Source organism: Rhinatrema bivittatum, chromosome 15 (genome assembly GCF_901001135.1).
Source record: "Rhinatrema bivittatum chromosome 15, aRhiBiv1.1, whole genome shotgun sequence".
Classification (NCBI taxonomy): Eukaryota; Metazoa; Chordata; class Amphibia; order Gymnophiona; family Rhinatrematidae; genus Rhinatrema; species Rhinatrema bivittatum.
The window spans coordinates 47,323,721-47,343,696 of record NC_042629.1 but is presented as its reverse complement, the minus strand read 5'-3'; the positions used below and the strand labels follow the sequence as shown (position 1 = coordinate 47,343,696).

At 42.4% G+C, this 19,976-nt stretch overlaps 1 protein-coding gene across 2 annotated transcripts in view; it reads left to right on the top strand.

The window, feature by feature from the left end:
• MAATS1 (MYCBP associated and testis expressed 1) overlaps positions 1 to 19,976 on the top strand; it is a 95,434-nt gene that overhangs the window by 48,891 nt on the left and 26,567 nt on the right. For both annotated transcript variants that reach the window (XM_029578901.1, XM_029578902.1), the window contains 5 exons: positions 3,029 to 3,211; positions 3,291 to 3,430; positions 16,418 to 16,534; positions 18,388 to 18,459; positions 19,515 to 19,661. In XM_029578901.1, coding sequence (XP_029434761.1) covers positions 3,029 to 3,211; positions 3,291 to 3,430; positions 16,418 to 16,534; positions 18,388 to 18,459; positions 19,515 to 19,661 — 659 coding nt within the window. The remainder of the gene's footprint in view (positions 1 to 3,028; positions 3,212 to 3,290; positions 3,431 to 16,417; positions 16,535 to 18,387; positions 18,460 to 19,514; positions 19,662 to 19,976) is intronic.

The following is a 19,976-nucleotide window of genomic DNA, read 5'->3' as shown; positions in this document are numbered from 1 at the left end:
CAAGCATTCCTTGTCGGAGTACTATCAATTAAATCGTCAGCCGTTCACTTCTGTTGTCTGTGGGACTGTTCTAAAGCTGTCATCCGTGGACACTGTATAGCGAGAGCCACTGCAGTCAAAAAGGAGAGGGAAAGGGAAAGGCTTCTACTACTTTCCACTATTCACCAACTAGCCAGCACCCATTATCAGACCCAATCTCGTAAGGTATACCGTCAGCTTTCAGAAGCTCGATCCAAGTTCTGGATGACGCTCAAATTGCTCATATTATGGAAAGAACTAAGCAACAATTTTATGAAGGTACTGATAAAGCGGGTAAATTTCTAGCCAGGCAGCTTAGGAAACAGGCTGCTCAGAGTGTAATACCCAAAATTAAAAATTCTACTGGTCAACTAACTCTTGACCCAATAGAAATCAGGAGCTGCTTCACTGACTTTTATTCCTCGCTTTACAGTTCGAATAATCGAATTGAAAACCAGGACATCCTAGAATATCTGAAAACTATGAACATTCCCACACTCAACACTGAACAGCAAGAAATGCTGGACGATCCAATTACTGAAGATGAAGTACTCAAAGCCATTCAGGCTCTAAAAAACAACAAATCACCAGGCCTTGATGGGCTGTCAGGTGAATATTACAAAACGATGTCGGAATGCTTGACACCTCTTCTAACAGAGTTTTTCAATGCTCTTAGGGCGGGGGAATGCTTATTAGCTCAAGCTAACACGGCCGGAATAACTGTTCTGCCCAAACCGGGGAGGGACCCGTCTTTGTGTAGTTCCTACCGGCCGATTTCACTTATTAATCAGGACCTAAAGCTTTTAGCCCGCATACTGGCTTTGAGACTCAACAAGGTCCTGCCTGGTCTGGTGCACTCAGATCAGGTGGGGTTTGTGCCACAGAGAATGGCTGCCGACAATGTTCGGAAAATTCTCGATTTGATATGGTGGGTGAAAAAGGAAGGTGTTCCGACCGTGCTTCTATCCATCGATGCTGAAAAAGCATTCGACATGGTCCACTGGCCCTTTTTGTTTTCTACATTGTCCAAAATGAACTTTGGTCCGTACTTTTTGCAATGGCTTTCTCAGTTGTACAACTCGCCTCGAGCCATGGTTAAGGTCAATGGGGGATATGGGGAGAGCTTTGGGATAGGGAGGGGAACGCGGCAGGGGTGCCCCCTTTCACCCCTTTTATTTGCCCTCTTTTTAGAACCATTTACAGCTAGAATACGGATGTCACACTCCATACAAGGGGTTCCTCTGGGGGATCGCCACTTTAAGTTGTCACTCTTTGCTGACGACATTATGCTCACGCTTACTAACCCTAGTCACTCCCTGATAGGAGTGGAGCAGGAGATCAACCATCTTGTCCCAACCATGCTGTTTGACATCACTGAGTGTTGTTAGCCTACTTGATTCACAAAACACATACCCTGAGGAACAGAAACTGTAAATGTTATTCCCAACAACGTTAACAGTGTACAACATTCAACCCGGGAGGCCACATGGCCTATAGGGGTAGGGTTACAAACATCTTGAATCTAAACCATAGAAACGCAAGCTGTCTACCGTTTCTGCAATGCTGCCCAGGGCACAGCGGCTCGCTAAAAAAGACACTGCCCTGCACAAGGCAAAAACAGGCAAAGTCGCCAGGTCGCGGCGTTCTTAGAAAATCCAGTGAAAAAAACCCAAAGAAGCTAGTATCTCGACGCCGGCAGTCATGAGGCAGGAAGTCTCTCAGCTACCATTTGCAGGCTTGCCCAGCGTCGCAATATATTCATGGAGCTCTCTTACCTCCGAGAACCAACGGGGACCATTCGGAGACGAAACCCGTACCTTGGCTGGGTAGACGAGAACCGCGTGCTGTCCCAGGTTGTGTAGCTGAGCACAGAGTGGGGAGAGTGTGCGCCGCTGAGCAGATAGGGCCGCCGAGAAATCCTGAAATACGAGGATCTTCTTACCCTCAAAGGCGAGAGATTTTCCGCCCCGTACCGCCTGCAGAATCGCTTCCTTGTGGGCAAAATTGAGTATTTTCGCTATGATGACTCGTGGACGATCTTGCTGCGCTCTACGTTGTCCCAGCCGGTGTGCACGTTCAATTCGCAGGGGACCTCGCGCCCCTGTCAGGCCAAGTTCTTGCGTCAGCCAGGCCTCCAGGAGTTTCGGCAGCTCCCGCTCTTCTAGGGATTCCGGCAGCCCTATAAAACGGAGATTCGACCGGCGAGATCGATTCTCCAAGTCCTCCAATCAATCAGTATGCTGCTCTACTGCCTTCTGTAATTTAACCAACTCGGCCCTCGTGGTCTGGAGGCCATCTTCGACCCCAGATACTCGCTGCTGCATTTCAGTGAAACGGGCCTCATAGCCGGCAATGGAGGATGTTAAATCGGCGATTTGGTGCGAAAGCTTTTTAAATTCCGGCTCCAAAGCCTCCACGACCGCAGTTCGCAGATCTGCCCAGTTCACGGGCACCGACAAATCCGCTATCCCGCCTTCATCCTCGGACAGCGGGTCTGTAGGCCTCGTTCTCTCTTTGTCTCTCTCCTTTTCCTTTCTGGATGTTCTGGTTGACATCGCCGCTTGCAATTACTCCCTGACCAATACCGCAGCTTTCTGTCACATATATCGCCCAAAAAAAGTATTTTAAAAGTCACAGATGGGGTTGGATGGTTAAGTGGGGCGCCAGCAAGGGCAGACTACATCCACTCCCTTGCACAGCATCACGTGACTCCGACAATGGATGATTTTAATGATAGGTTACAAATTTTTACTAATAGGTCTGAAATTTCATTTTTTAATTCCTTCAGAACTCTGGGGTGTATACCATCCAGTCCAGGTGATTTACTACTCTTCAGTTTGTCAATCAAGTCTACCACATCTTCTAGGTTCACCGTGATTTGATTCAGTCCATCTGAATCAAGTCACCACAGAGGGGTCTTCAAATAGCACTGCTATGTTAGCAGCAGAAACTGTAAATGTGATAGTTCCATTGAATTACTGCAATGTAGAAAGTTGCATTTTCTTTCTAGGCCTCAGAAAGCTGACCAAGAGCATGAGGAATGTGGAAGGCAAATTTGAGAGACGAAACATCGTTAGCGATTATAGCAACTATGGGTCCCAGCCTTTCGCACCTCTGACTCGGCTAGGTCGCTTTCCAGACTGGAATTCTGAGCAGTATGTGGTGAGGAGTCCCTTCCTGGACACTTTTCAGGGTAAGGCAAGAACCTAAGAAATTCATCACAGAGATAAATTTAAGAAATCAAATGTTCAACATAACTCTGTCTTCCTCAGGAATATCGGAATTGGAATCTTGTCTTCCAGACTTTGTTACCCATCCCCGGATCAGAACTCCAAAATACAAAATCAAAACTAAAGATGGGTATGTTAAGAGAGCAGCCAGGCTAGAAATCGAACTGGAACATGTTCACCAGGTAAGGAGTGATAGCCAAGCACAGGCGGATAATTCCTGTTCATAAAAATAAAGGCCAAGGAGTTTTTTATCAGAGCAAAGAAGTTTTGAGCTGCAGAAAGGGCCCTTAATCAATCCATCAGCAATATGGAATGTGCTTGCTTTAAATTAAAGTTTTAATCCGGTAAGGGATTTTGCTAAGTACCTGGTGAAAAGCTCAGATCTATAGAAGCCCAGCAGTAATACGTGTGTAAAATGATTACGTTCCTCCCTGCACTCTTGGCAGTGGCCATGTCACGTGCACTACCAAGAGTGTGAGTACTTTCAACTCTTCAGAAATGTGGCTGATCCCCCTTGCCTGGGAGATTGACAGATTTTGGGAGCAATTTCAAAACTACGTGGGTCCTTTTACCCGCAGACTTTGTACCAGTTCTGAAAGGGCAAACACGTGCACAATTTCCCTTTGAAAATTGCATAATGGAAAGGTACCTGTGGAGATTTGCACCTGCTTTTTCTGTGGATTTTTCCTTGCAGAACAACATGAGTAGTTTTGAAAAAGCAAAACTACACATGTTGTTGGCACTCTTGACCTAACCCATGGTGGAGGTCAGCATGTACAGGATAAGCAGTTTGACAGCCTGTTTTTCCTGGGTAAATGGCATTTGAAAATTGCCTTCTTTAGTCCAGTTTTCAGAAGGATTTATGTGTATAAGGCACAGTTGTATGTACATGATTAGGAATCTAAAAGTTGCTAATGAATAGGTGTCGCACTGGGTTCTGCGTATATTTATTTAGTTATACTTTTTATATTCCATCGTTCCAACAGAAGATCACAATGGTTCACATAAATTGCATTTGATTACATTGTATAATATTGTATTAACAGGTTCTTATTTAAAGTAATTGATATATTTTAATACTATTGAAGTCAATTATTATTTGCTGTGCTGAGAAGAAGTAATATTTCTGGAATAATAATGTTCATTAAGTGGTTTATTTGATGTTTCTTTACTTAAGTTCATAGGCTTTCCTGAAGAGCCAGGTTTTAAGTTCTCGTTTGAATTTCTTTTTTTCCGTTAACAGTCTTATTGATTCAGATAGTTCATTCCATAGTTTGGGGCCTGCTATTGTGAACATTCGTTCTCTTATTTGGGTTAGATGAGTGTTCAGATTTGAAGGAACTATAAGATTTTTGTTTTGAGATCTGAGATCTCTTTGCAGGTTGTCTCTTTTTATTGTTATTCCTGGAGGAGGTGGATCATAGTTGTTTATAATATTAAAGATGAGGGATAATACTTTGTAATGGATTCTGAACTTTATTGGAAGCCAGTGAAAGTTGATTAGAGAAGAGATAATATGATCACATTTTCTAGTTCCTATAATGAGTCTTGCTGAAGCATTTTGGAGAAGTTGTAGTGGTTTTATTGTGCTTGTGGGAAGGCCCAACAGAAGTGTGCTGCAATAGTCCAGGTTCGAAAATATTAAAGTTTGTAGGATTGTGCAGAAGTCTTGGAAGGTAACGGTTTTAGACGGTGTAAGATTCTGAGTTTGGAATACCCAGATTTCATTATTTTACTTATGTTTTTTTATTTATTTAATAATTTTTATATACCAACTTTTCATGCAAGCATATCAAATCGGTTTACAGTAGTTGGCAATTAATCATTTAAAATTATTTGCATTTCCAGAGAAGAAAGAAGTAAATATATTATTTCATAATATAATTAACATAGCAAACTAAATAGTATGTTAAATAATCAAAATTTAAACACTTACGGGCCGATACAGTACAGTGCGCTCCGGCATTTGGATGTGCATTTTGGGCGCGCTAGCTTTACCCCTTATTCAGTAAGGGGTAATAGCGCATCCAAAACGCGCGTCCAACCCCTCCCCCCCCCCCCCCAAACCTAATAGTGCCTGCAACATGCAGATGCATGTTGATGGCCCTATTCGGTATTCCTACGCGATTCAGAAAGCAAAATGTGCAGCCAAGCCGCACATTTTGCTTTCAGAAATTAGCGCCTGCCCAAAGGTAGGCGCTAATTTCTCCGGGCACCGGGAAAGTGCACTGAAAAGCAGTAAAAACTGCTTTTCTGTGCACCCTCTGACTTAATATCATGGCGATATTAAGTCAGAGATCCCGAAAGTTTAAAAAAGTAAAAAATAAAAAAAATAAAAAATTTAAAATGGGCCCGCGGCTGTCGGGTCGAAAACCGGACGCTCAATTTTGCCGGCGTCCGGTTTCCGAGCCCGTGGCTGTCAGCTGGCTCGAAAACCGATGCCGGCAAAATTGAGTGTCGGCTGTCAAACCCGCTGACAGCCGTCGCTTCCATCAAAAAAGAGGTGCTAGGGACGCGCAAGTGTCCCTAGCGCCTCTTTTTGCCGCTGGGCCTCGTTTTTACTGTTTCGGCCCGTTAGAGAGGTAGTATAGTTAGGGTAGAAATAGTATAATAAAAATAAAAATATACATTACCTTGGTATTAAATCAGAAGTGTAAGATAATTAGTTAACAGCTCTTGGTAGGCTTGTTTAAAAAGCCAAGTTTTAATCCCCTTTTTACATAATTTGATGTCAGCTTCTAGTCGTAATTCCTGCGGGATGGAGTTCCATAGAAGGGGTTCAGCAATAGAGATAGATCTTTCTCTTACATTATTTAGGTGGGCAATTTTGGAGGAAGGAATTGGTAGCATCCCTGTTCCGGTTGATCTGGTGGTTCTTGAGGGGGTGTGGAAGTGAAGTGAAGAGGTTAGCCATTTAATTTTTTCATTGTAGAGGGTTTTGTGTATTAGTGATAAGATTTTATGCTGGGCCCTGTATTTGACCAGCAGCCAATGAAGTTATTTTAATATTGGAGTGATATGTTCAGATCTTCTAGTACCTGTCAAGAGTCTAGCTGCAGAGTTCTGCAGAAATTGCAATGGTCTTGTTATATTTGCGGGAAGGCCTAAGAATAGTGAGTTACAGTAGTCTAATCTTGATAAGACAAGTGCCTGTAAGACAGTTCTAAAGTTTTTAGGGAATAGGAGGGGTTTTAATCTTTTGAGTATGTTTAATTTGAAGTGACCATCGCTTATGATTTTTTTTAACGCAGGATTTCATGGAGAATTTGCAATCTATAAGAATTCCTAGATCTCGTACTTCTAGGGAGATGGGGTAGTTTTTGGCCGCTTCTTGAATTTCAAGCTCTTTTGTCTTGCTTAATTTAGGGGAGATGTATAGGATTTCAGTTTTTTTTAGTATTTAGGGAAAGATTCATTTGGGTTAATACCTTTTCAATGGTGGATTGGTATATGTCCCAGAGCTTTAGAGTTTGGTCAATGGACTTTTGGATCGGTATTAAAATTTGAACATCATCGGCATAGATAAAATGTGTTAGACTGAGGCCTGACAGAATTTTGCATAAAGGGAGCATGTTGATGTTTTCATCTATCTGTATTCCAAGGTCACGGACTTCATCTGAGGGTATAATGTTGGCTATTCCAAGGTTGAGAGTGGGTTGTTTGAGATTTTTGTTGTCACTTCTTAGCCATATTATTTCAGTTTTATTGGTGTTAAGTGTAAGTTTTAGAAGAGAAAGTTCTTTTGGATTGATATCATGTATGTTGTTAAGGTTGCTGTAGTTCTTTCAAAGGTTTTATCGAATGGAATGTAAAATTAAATATCATCTAATTTTACAGTTTTATTTTTCAAAATTGGTTTCACAATAACTTGTTTTGTCATCTTGAGGACTGTTCCTTGTGATAGAGAGTGGTTTATTATTGCTGTGATTATTGGTGTGATTACGGTGTTACGTTTTTTAAGGGTATTAGCTGGGATAGGATCTGGTGGGTGGGACGCAGGTTTCATTTTATTGATTATCTGATTCACTTCTAATTTTGATTCTGTGTTGAAAGAGGTCCATTTTGGTTTGGTAGGATGTTTCTGAGTTATCTACTTGATGGTCATTGGAGAATTGTGACTTGAGAGTATTTATTTTATGCAGAAGATAGTTTACATAATCATTGCATGAGATTTTTGTGAAGTCATAGTTGTTTGAAGTGGAGGATGTTGGATCTTTGATAAGGTTTCTTACTGTTTCATAGAGAAGTTTAGAGTTGTAGATTAGGCCATGAATTTGATTAGCATAGTATTGTTTTTTTGTTTAATTTATTAGTTCTTGGTATTTAGATAGCTGTAATTTGTATTTTGCAAGGTTTTCTGTTGATCATTTTTTTTCTCCATTGCTTCTCATATTTTCTTAGGGTTTGATTGGTGCGTCGTAAGTCTTCGTTATACCATTGTTTCTTTTGTTTTGAATAATTTTCTTTTCTGTGGACGTTTTTTTTTTTTGTTCAGGACATAGATTATCTGCTATTTCGTTGATGGTTTTTTTTACCAGAGATCAAAAGGTGATGAAATAATGTTTATATCTGAATCAAAAAATGTATGTTTGAGATATTCTTCTAGAATTTCAGGTTCTACTTTTTTTCTGTATTTGATAGTTTGATTATATTTAGTTTTTATTTTTTGTGAGGTTTGGATTGTAATATTCGCTTTGATTAGTTGATGCTCTGACCATAGTGCAATTTTTTGGGATAGATTGATTTGGCTGTTATTTTGGTTAGCAAAAATAAGGTCAAGAATATGGCCTGCTTTGCGTGTTGGTTTAGTTACAAATTGGTTCCATCCCATGGCTTTCATTGTGTCTAGGAATATTTTACATGAGTTGGATTTAGGTGTTATCTATACGTAGGTTGAAGTCTCCTGCAATTATGGTTGTTTCTGGGTTTGGGAATGATTTTGTGAAGATTTCAATTAAAGGTGAACAATCTTTTAGAAATGTTCCTGGTGGGCTGTATATTAGACCAATATTTATTTTTTGTGATTAAGTATTGCCACTTCATGTGGCGGCTTTATCTCAATTTTGTATTGTTTAAGTTCTTTTTTTGCAAATTATTAGGAGGCCTCCTCCTTTTCTTTTAGGTCTGGGAAAATGGAACATTTCATGGTTCGGGCATTCAATTTGGTTTAGAAGAACATTGTCAGAGTCTTTTAGCCATGCTTCAGTTATGCAGAATATGGAGGGGTTTAGATCTTCTATTATGTCGTTTATAAGTGGAATTGTTTTTTGCTAGGGATTGTACATTTATTAGTAGAAATGTTAGTATAAGGAATGGGAGGTTTTCAGTTAGATTGTTTTTACACTTTGGATAAATTAGATTACAATGATTTCTTCTGATGTTTTTTTTCATTAGGTATCTGCAGTTTCTTTGGTTTTGTAATTTTTCAATGGATAAAGATGTCTCCATTTTTGAGGCTTTTTATGTTATTGAGTTTGAAGTTGTATATCCGCTAGTTTTCAAAGTGGACTTGTGCACATAAACCTGCTTTGAAAATGTGGGTTAAAGTCTGTTTGCGCTTTATAGATGCAAACTTCAGCCCTGTGCAAGCCACTGAAAATTACTGTTCAGGAATCGTTATGCATTCCAGCCTTAGGGACTGCCACTTGCAGACAAGTAGGAATGGAGCCTTTTTCAATAATGAGGTCCGATGTTATGGAATGACCTTCCCTAGGAGCTTCCTCCAATTATAGATGATAAATGTTTTTGCAAAATAAAAACTAAAAGTTCACTTGCTCCAACTCACATTCTCATAATTTTGCCTGGGCTTTTTTGATCCTCTGATAATCTGTATTTATTTATATTTTAATCTTTTTATTGTTTTAAATATTATTTATATAAATGATGTACTCCATTTAGCATGGGTTGTTCAATATAACCGGAATATAAGAACTTTTAAATAAATAAATATTGGTTATTTCAATGTTATGCTGATATTGGTAACTTTTTAGAGTTGTTTTTATTTCTAATAATGATTATTTTCTGTTATTGCATTTATGCCTAGAGTGCCATGGAAAGGTGGTACAGATTTACATTAAAGCTTTAAAAAATTCCAGAATTGACATCAAAGTACAATGTAGAATTGATGCTGGGGAGGAACTAATGTCCTTACTCCCAACAGTTACAGATTTGTCTTTTTCAACAGATCAGTGTGTTAAAGCAGCATCTAGTCAGGCAGGTGCTTTTACTTGCTTGGATGCTTTGTCACCATTTAAAAGCCCCTTGAGCTGAGTCCAATATGCATTTATGAGAGATTAAAACAGTAAAAAAAAAAAGTGACAAATGGATCTATAAATCTATGATATTTTTTGGCCTGAGATAAATATTTAAATCTGATACCAGAATTTAATTGTATATGTAATATATGTTTAAAGCCATACAAACCTGCATGCCTCTTTACAAAACAGGCAAAATTATCAACATTGAAAACACCATGGGTAATTTTCCCTACATTAACACTGGGCAAATAATCATAGCCCTGATTTCCATGGTTAAAATGCAATTTCTTATTTGTACTCCAGATCAGTCCAGACAAGTGGGTTTTGCATCCCTACCAGCAGATGGAGGTAGAGAACAAAAACTTTCAGGCACTGCTACATAACCGAGAGTGCCACTTGCAGTCCCTTAGTATTTCTCTGTCTCCAGCAGGGTGGTAGAGGTGCATACCTGCAGTCTAGGGAGGGAAAAAAAAAGTTTAGACAGATTCAGAAGAAGATCAGAGGAGATGCTCCCTGAGGTGTTAGGCAGCTTTGTGAGCCATCCCTCAAGTCGAGTCAGGCGAGCGGGGGGTTGGAGATCCCTATGCTGCTTTAGTCTGCATTATCCAGGGACCTGATAACCAGGGGTCCTGGATCCCTCTGGCCTCCTGAGGTTTTCTTCTCCAGGTCTTTGGTCAGCAGACAACCAACAGCAGCCTGCAACATGGAAGGACAGATTTCTTCTCTTTGGAGCTTGTGCTGGTGTGACTGTGCCTTTAAAAAAATAAAATAAAGAACTATATATATATATATATATATATATATTTGTATATTACAAAGGCAATGTTTTCAGCATTGTCAGTCGCTGCTTGCAGGGCACTGGGAGAGAGAAGCTGCGAGTGTTAATCTGCCCGGGGAGCAGACAAGGAGGTTCACTCGCATGGTCAGCTGTCTGTTGACATGCGACGATTTTTTTCTACTCACCACGTGGTTGGCGTTAATGGCACCAGGTGCTGAGTATGTGCCTGCTTCAGGGCTTGGGAAATTGTGCAGGGCCTGCGGCTTGGACTGTGTGCAACTTAACTCAGCCGTGTTTTGCAGTTGGTGCGCCGTAGGAGGGGAGCGATCCCTGCTCACAGGGAATCTGTCAGGGATTCTCCGGGGGGGGTGGATTTTGCCAATTCTATTAGATAGGCTGCATGTGGCAAAGAGCCCGCAACAGCGCAGAAACCCAGAGAGTCCCCTCCCCCGCTGTCTCTGGTGGTGGTAACGAGGGTGAACGGGCAAAGGGATGACTTGCTGCCAGATGAGGATGTTCCAGATGACAGGGTCAGTGAGATGGAAGAATTTTCCACAGAATTTGTTTTGCTAATGCATAGGTTTTTTTGGACAGGAAAGGTGCCAAATGGCAAGCAAACCCGAAGTCTTGGAGCACAGTGGGGGTCTAAAAGAGTGAAAGGGTCCCTGGCAAGAGGGTTGGGGGATCGAATCTGTCGTCTAGGGCTTAACCAGTTCTTTGAGGAAGGATAGGAGTCCGAGGAGGAGCTGGATGATCTAGGGAATGATCCCATAGAAAGGGATCCTGCGAATGACCTTGGGGATCTTCCAATGGACGGCATGATGTAGGGGGACCTGGATGGTTCCAAGGATATTTTGGTTCCAGAGGAGGTCCCGATTGCAGAAGGGGATGACCCAAGGGTAGTCCACCTTTTTCGCAAAGAAGAGTTGAGACCTCTTATTCCCCTTGTCCTGAAGGAGCTGGGTATTAAGATGATTCAGGAGGGTTCAGATAATGAAGGGGTGCATCCAATGCTGAATGGTGAAAGAGATCTGCTGAAGGCTTTTCCATTGTCCAACAAGATCAAGAAATTGGTGAGCTGGGAGTGGCATGCTCCGAAAGCTGGAGTTAAAGTTGCCAGGGCTATGGTGAAGTTATATCTTTTAACGGAGAACACTTTAGAGCTTTTGGTTTTGCCTAAAGGGATGTGGCAGTTTCAGCGGTCATCAGGAAGATGACCATCCCTGTATTGGGGTCGGCAGCGCTGAAGCATGCTCAAGACCATAAGTTAGAAATTCACTTCAAGAGGATGTTTGAGTATTCAGCCTTAAGTCTCCAAGTGGCAATCTGTAGTAGTCTGATGAAGAGAGCATGTTTACGCTGGTTTCAGAATACTCAGGTGAAGAATTCAGACTTGTCCGTCGATGCGCAGCAGGCGGCCCAGTTGGAGGCTGGAGTCACATATGTGGTGGACACTTTGTATGATTTGATCCAGACTTCTCAGGACTAAGGTCTCAGCAGTGTCCACACGACGGCTTCTTTGGTTGCAGAATTGGTCGGCAGGTATTTGGTCCAAGTCACTGCTCTGTAATCTTCTCTTTAAGGGGAGAAACATCTTTTTGGGGAGGATTTAGAGCAGCTGCTGAAGCTTTTGGGGGAGTCGAAGGGAAACAAGTTGCCAGAAGATAAGAGCGGTAAAAGGACTTTTGCAGTCCGCTCTCGTTTCCGGGATATGAGACGTTTTCATCCCAATAAGGTTTCCTCGATGACTTTGCAAAAGCCAGAATCTAGGCAACAGCAGTCCTTTCGGGATTCCCGCAGGCCATCTAGAGATAGTTCCAACCAGAGTGCCAGAAGCAGTAAGTCCACACAATGAAGCCAGGTTGGTCCACTCTCTAGAGGAAGAGGCCGAGGGACGGCTCACGTGATTTTACGAGGAGTGAACCAGAATCACCTCAGATCGATAGGTATTAGAGGTGATAAAAGATGTCTATGTCTTTGAATTTTCTCATCCCATCAGGGAAGCTTTCGTGGTGTGCCATTGCGTGTCACATGGTAAGTGAGAGGTGGTTCTGGATACATTGTTTCATCTGCAAACATTGGGTGCGATCATTCCGGTGCCGTCAGGGGAGCAGGGTCGAGTGCAGTACTCAATTTACTTTGTGGTTCCCAAAAAGGAAAGGCCGTTTTGTCCTAGCCTCAAGTTACAGAAAATCAATGCAGCATTGCAGGTACCATGGCTCCACATGGAGACTTTGCAAATGATGATAGCACCGGTCCATCAAGGAGAGTTTCTAGCCTCATTGGACCTGATGGAGGCTTACCTACTCATCCCTATATGTGCAGATCATCAAAGATTTCTGCAGTTCATGGTGCTGGGACAGCATTTCCAGTTTCGGGACCTTCCTTTCAGGTTAGCAACAGTGCCGCGAACCTTCACCAAGTTGATGGTCATCGTGGCGGTGTTCCTTCAAAGGGAAGGTTCATCCTTATCTGGACGACTGATTGATTCAAACAAAGTTGGAGGGAGAATGTCATCTATTGGTTCAGAGGGTGATGGAGATATTGTGGTCCCTAGGCTGGGTAGTGAACCTAGCAAAAAGTCACTTGGTCTCAACCCAGACCTTAGAATACTTAGGAGTGAGATTCAACACCAGGCTGGGCAAGGTATTTCTGACCACAGAGAGAATCTTGAGATTGCAGTCGCAGGTAGTTCGATTTGTGGAAATGCAGATACCCAGGGCTTGGGATTATCTACAGGTGCTGGGGTCTATGGTGTCTATGCTGGACTTGACCCATGGGCATTGCTCACATGCGTCCTCTCCAGAGGGTACTCTTGTCCCAGTGGAGTCTGTTGTCAGAGGAATTTCATTGACCTTTGCCGTTTCAGGAGCCCTCCAAGTCCAGTCTCATTTGGTGGCTGTCTCGTCCCAGTTTGGAGAAGGGGCTGACTCTGGAGGTGCCGAACTGGGTTGTGGTGAGCATGGATGCCAGCCTCAAGGGTTGGGGGATGGTCTGCCAGGGGCAGACTGCCCAAGGACTATGGTCATCAGCAGAAGCGTCCTGGTCTATCAGTTGTTTAGGAATGAGGGCAGTTTGTCGAGCATTAGTGAGTTTCCTTTGGTGGAGGGGAGAATGGTGAGAGTTTTCTCGGGCAATGAGACAACTGTGGCATATATTAATCAACAAGGTGGAACGAAGAGTCAGGGTGTGGCTCTCGAGACTTAGGATCTTTTTGTTTGGGCAGAGCAATATCTGGAGGAGCTGGTGGCCTCCCATTTGGCAGGAGAGGACAGTCGGATTACCTCAGCAGGCAACAATTGGACCCAAGAGAATGGGTGTTGTCAGAGGAGGCCTGGGACCTCGTTAGGGCCAGGTGGGGCAATCTCCAGCTGGATCTGATGGTGTTGCGATTCTTTAGTCGCAGATTTATTTATTTATTTATTTATTTGTGGTTTTTCTTGACCGACCATCATCAGAGATATCATGCCGGTTTACATGTAACAGTGGTAAAAAAAAACAAAGCAGGAAGAGAGCAGTTACAAAAAAACAGGTTAACAGAGAACTGGGAAGTGCAGATGAGAGGTAGGGGGCCGAAAGAATAGATGCTCTGGTTCTTTCTTGGTCTGCAAAGATTCTGTTGTATGTCTTTCTACCCTGGCCTCTTGTAGGCCGGGTGTTATGGTGCATAGAGTGACATCCCGGCAGGGTGATATTGGTGGCACCAGAGTAGCCATGGCACTCATGGTTTGCGGATCTGGTTCATCTCGCCATGGACAAGCCCATCAGATTGGGTCATCTGCATGGATTACTCAGGCAAGGACCCATTTTCTTGGATTGGGTGGATCAATTTTGTCTTGTGACTTGGCTTTTGAAGGGTGACGTTTGAGATGGAAAGGATACTTGGAGCCGGTAATTGCTACTTTGCTTCAGGCCAGGAAGCCTTCCCCCATCTATGGCATCTGTAGGAGTGTGGGGAATGTTTGAGGCTTGGTATAGGGAAGAGGGCTTAGACCCACTGACCATGGATATTCCTAAAGTATTGGCCTTTTTACAGCGAGGCTTGTCTATCGGTCTGGTGTATAATTCCCTTCACATGCAAGTGGCGGCTTTGGGATGTCTGACAAGGAAGTGGCGAGGAAGGTCGTTGGCATTGCATCTGGATGTTGTAGGTAAGCACTGTCTTTCTGACACCCCTTTGTGCTGTATTCCTGTGTTATACAAAGAATGCAGAGGACTTTGACTACATGCTGGAATGCAGCCAGCCAACACCCCAGACCCATTAGCTGATTGGTCTAATACATTCCCAAATCAGATGCCCTGCACTTATCTAGAAACAACACTCTGGATATGCTCTGATTGGTCAGTATGAAGGGTATATAAGGTTATGCATATTACTGGAACATTGGGTGACTGGGTGATTATACAATTGTATAGACCTGTTGCTCCCTGAAACAAACTATTTTCCTCGTACTTTGTTCCGGTCCCTTTGTCTCTGTACTCTGTCTCTATCCCCTTTGTCTCTGTCTTTCTCTAATTAAAATTTCATATTACATATTGCTTCAGTGGTTTGTTTAGAATTAACAATGTGATTTGGTTTCTGAAGGGGGTCAAGCACTTGTGACTGCCAGTTGTATCCGGTGTGGAGTTTGAATTTGGTACTGCGAGTGCTTTGTGGACCTCCATTTGAACTTTTGCGACAGGCTTTGCTGAAGGACATCTCCTTGAAAGTGGTTTTCCTGGTGGCCATTTGTTCGGCTAGATGGATTTTGGAACTACAGGCCTTGTCCTGTAGGGAAGCTTTTTTACACAATCAGATGATGGGGTTTCATTGCGTACGGTACCCTCGTTTTTGCCCAAGGTAGTGTCTTCATTTCACCTTAATCGGATGATGGAGCTTCCTGCCTTTCCATGTGGGTTGAGGGCATCTCCAAAGGAGAGAGATTTGTACTTGTTAGATATTCGGAGAGTGCTGTTGCGATACTTGAAAGTCACCAACAGTTTTTGGCAGTCTGATTATCTATTTATGCTGTTTGGAGGTACAAAGAAGGGAAGTAGAGCTTCCAAAGGCATTATTGCGCAGTGGATAAAGGAGGTGATTATTTTGGCTTATGTTTGTAAGGGCCGGAAGATTCCAGAGGGCTTGCAGGTGCATTCTATGAAGGTGCAGGCAGCCTCTTGGGCTGAGTGTCAACTCTTATTGCTTCAGGACGTCTGTAGGGCGGCAACATGGTCTTCGCAGCACATTTTTTCCTGGCATTATCGTTTGGATGTTTGCGTGCTGCGAGAACCAAGTTTTGGAGATAGTGTGCTGAGAGCAAATCTTTCAGGTTTCTGCCCAGTGTAGGGGTGCTTTGGTACATCCCATTTGTCTGGACTGATCTGGAATAGGAAAGGAAAATTAGTTCTTATCTGCTAATTTTCATGCCTGAAGTGCCACAGATCAGTCCAGAGACCCACCCAGAGGAGAGAGAGAGAGAGAGAAAGCAAGCCTCTGGGGAGGGCCTCACTGTATGCACCTATTTATATCTCTATAGGAGGGCCACCTAATAGGTCGACGTGTGGTGGTGGTTTAGGGGCCAGTTTCGCATGTAGAGTGAGACATACAAACAGCACAGTACACCTTGGCGAAAGACCATGTGGATTGCAGCTAATTAGACCTGATAAGGTTTTCAGTGAATATACTTGAAGAGCCTATAGGAGGCCAGTGTTGATTGGTTCCTTTGGGTTGATGTGGGACTCCAGTTCAAGGTGGCTCCAATCCTTTGTTAACTTTCGCTCTGGGAAGACAGGGGTAGTTGATGTTTTCACTCTGGTTTGGCTTGGGTACAGGTCAATACTGAGGAACTGCAGGTGGCATTCTTGGTTATTTAGCAGTGCCTCAAATCTTTTCTTCTCTGCCTCCATCTGCTGGTAGGGATGGAAAAGTCACTTGTCTGGACTGATCTGTGGTACTTCAGGAACGAAAATTAGTAGGTAAGAACCAATTTTCCTTTACCTACAGAAATGGCTTTCATTATTGCCCTCCATATCACCAGTTTTATAACCAATTTCCTGTCTAATCAGCTTAAAAAACAGCTCATGACAAATCTGCAAACCAATGAAAATGCAGTGACAAGGATGAAAAAAGCACAACATTCTCAATTGCATTTCAGGCCCTGCTGGACCAAAGGACAAAAATTCAGCCATCAAAGAAACCCCTTCGTTTCCTTCAGAAGATTGAAAAACCTGTTATTCGACCTCCAACTCCTACCATAGAGAAACCATCAGAGGTGAGACGGATGTCCCCATTCATTAGTGCTGTGAACGCTGCAGTAGTGATGTACTTCTATGCAAGTGCACATAGATTTCCATTACTGAGTCTTGTCCACTGGTTTCAGTATCTCAGGCAAACATATATCTTAGGAGAGAGCAGATCCATAACCATGTTGATTATTTCAGCATATTTGTTTCTTGCCTTATCAAACATGGTGCTCATAGTGAACTGCAACAATCGAATAATCAACCATCTAAGATGATAATAAATAGATAAAACAATAGTAAAATAGTATTCAATATAAAATTATAAATCTCATGTATAAGAGATAAAGATGGTGTTGTCAGAAACAAACTTGGCTATTGGTAAAGCTACTGCAATGTCTTCTAGTCATTCCAGGTGTGGTTGATTTGGTAAAGAAATGTAATGTGAATAAACAGGTTGATGCTGTTTTCACCTCCCAAAGATGTGTTAACTTAGTTTGTGACCTACAATGATCATATTAATGAATTGATGTACTAAAGCAGGAGCCCCCAGACTTTTCAAGGGAAGAGCCGGACATTGTTGAGCGGGGATGTGGGAGTAGCAACGTGTTTGGCTCTTTTGTTGTTTATAAATGCTGAAAAAAGGGGCAAAGTTCCCAAGTTTCAGTAAAAATATTTCTAGATTTTTTGGAAGTTGGCAACCATGCTACATGCCTGGGAACCCAGCTCTTTGTGGTAGGTATTTGTATATGTTTCACCTCTCCCCTCATTGCCTCTTTTCATTCAACACTATCCTATCCATCTCTCCTTACTCTCACTCTCCCATTCTCATTCACTTCCTCCCTTTCCTTCACTCTCACCTCTCTCTCCCTCACTCAGATCCCCTCCCCTCCCATTCATCTGTGTTCTCCCTCCACTTCACTCATCCCCCACCTTATTGTGTCTTGATCTACTGCTAGCAGAACCTGGCCTCCCTGCCAGTGGCTCTTTCCATCGCTATTGGTCTGACCGGTTTCTCTACCACTGGACTCTATAACAGGGTACCATCAAGTAGGGTGAGATAGACTTTCTTCACTCCAAATAATGTCAAATCTTCACCAAGGTGTACTGTGCTGTTTGTACGTCTCACTCTACATGCAAAACTGGCCCCTAAACCCTAAACTACCACCAACACCTCACGTCGACCTATTAGGTGGCCCTCCTATAGAGATATACATAGGTGCACACAGTGAGGCCCTCCCCAGAGGCATGCTCTCTCTCTCTCTCTCTCTCCCCTCCACTCCACCCCGCCTCAAAAATTTGTATTCGTGCTATGCATTACCATACTTTTTGCACGTGTTATCGTGTGCGTTAACACCATAATGCATTTTGTTGAATGATGGGGTTAATTAGTTAGCCGGCTAACTCAACTCCTCCCAGTTACATCCCTGGACCATCCCTAACTTATCCAATTAAATTCTAGCCTTCTAACTTATTAACCGGCTATAATTTAGCTGGATAAAAGCTGAATATAGCCGGGTAAGCCATTTAGACGGATAACTATTATGTTATCCATTTAAATGTCTTTTGAATATGGACCTCCTAGAATTTTGTTCTGTGTCCATGACAAAATGCTTTTAAAGATCAAGTATGCTATGGCAACAGGAAGAGAATGTCAAATGCATAAGAACAATTTTGCAGGCAGCCAGAATAATTTGGAATGCATCTTTTGTATTTACATGGTACCTTCCAAATATATATACCTTCAGCAAACTGGTTAATATTAAATTTAAAAAACAAAAATACTGTCCGTGATTATCAGTCAGAATAAAATATAAGCCTGCTGAGTATTGGGATTCAGTCTTCTTTTCCCTATAAATACTTTTAAATTGCTTTGTCTTGGCAGAAGGAAGAAAAGAGAGAATTGGCAATCATTTGTTTGCAGAAATTAATCCGAGGCAGAGCTATTCAGAATATGGTAGGTCCATCAGTTCATTGAACCTTAATAATATTTGCAAAATCCATTTACTGCAAAAACTGACATAGATAGTTCTCATGTGATCCATGCCAAGACAACCCAACACAGGGAGCCACACATTTTACCAGATCTCTATATATGCTTAAGGGCAAACAGATATTTGGAGAGTTACTCAATGACCCTGTTGTGCATCCTGACTTTTGGCTGTCATTTGGTTCCTCCCTTCTCCTTTATCTATTTCTTCCCCTCTCTTACTTCCTTCCTCCCCTTTTTCCTCTCTATATCTTCATCCGTCCTGCAGTCTCTCTCCGTCTGCCTCACTTCATCACTTTCTTCCCCATTTCTCTTCATCTCTTTTTCTCTCATCTTCTCTTCTGCATTCTTCCTCCTCCCATTTTGCCTTCTTACACGCCCCTCCTGTTTCTTTCTTCCTGACATTCTTCCTCCTTTCTTCCTATTTTATTTCTTTGTTTTCTCCTACAACATCTTTCTTCTAACCATTATGGAGCAATTTCAAAACTTTTCATCAGTTCTCAAAAGGGAAGTCTGCAGGTACTTTCCTTGGAAAATCGCCTAGGGAAAAAGTACTTACAGAGATCTGCATCAGCTTTTTCGGCAGATATTTTTTTCCCTGAAAAGCACGTATAGGTTTGAAAATGCAAATCTATGCACATTGTTGCGTCTCCCAGCCTGACTCCGCCTCAGGAACACTTCCATGAAAATGCAGGTAAAAGTACAGATATGTGGTGGAGCACATGTACTTTTACCTGCATACAGAGAGAGCAATTATTCAAATGCCCTTTTACCTGGGCAAATAACCATTTACACAGGTAAATGGCTTTTGAAAGTGGCCCTCCTTTTGTTTTTCTGGCCCCAGTCACTCTTTGCTCATGCTTTTCCTATATGCTTTCTACTAAGCTTCAGTCCTTTGCAGCAATAAATCATTCTTTCTACCTATAGAGCAGACCTTATTTTCTCTCTAGTCGGACTGTTGCAATATTTCATGTTACCTTGTGTAAATGTATATATTTGTATATATATATTTGTACTGTAAGATGTTTGAAGGAAAAGAGAAACGACTGGAACTTATTCAAGAATTGCGAACCACACACGCTCTTCAAGAGGAAGGACAGCTCTTGAAGAAAGCAGAGAAACAAGCGACCCTGGCCTTACAGCGCCAGCGGGATTTACGTGAGCACAAGGTAGAAGCCTCCTGAAGTAATTTTAGTCCGTTTTTCTAGCCATTGATAATCTACTGTGGCAAGAGAAATCTTAAAATATAGTTATGGAGCCAAAACAGGCAACTGTCAAATGCTAAACACTTGCATTAGTTAATGCAGAATAGTGAATCAGGCCACATTAACATGGATTTAACATGACCTAATGCAAAAATTGATGTGGGTGGAGGATATCTGTAGGCCCCTGCCTGGCAATTTAATCTGCAGCTGCAAGTGACATTTGTTGTTTGGTTGCTATTTTAATTGCTGCTGTTTGGGCAATCTTTGTGATTGAGGAAG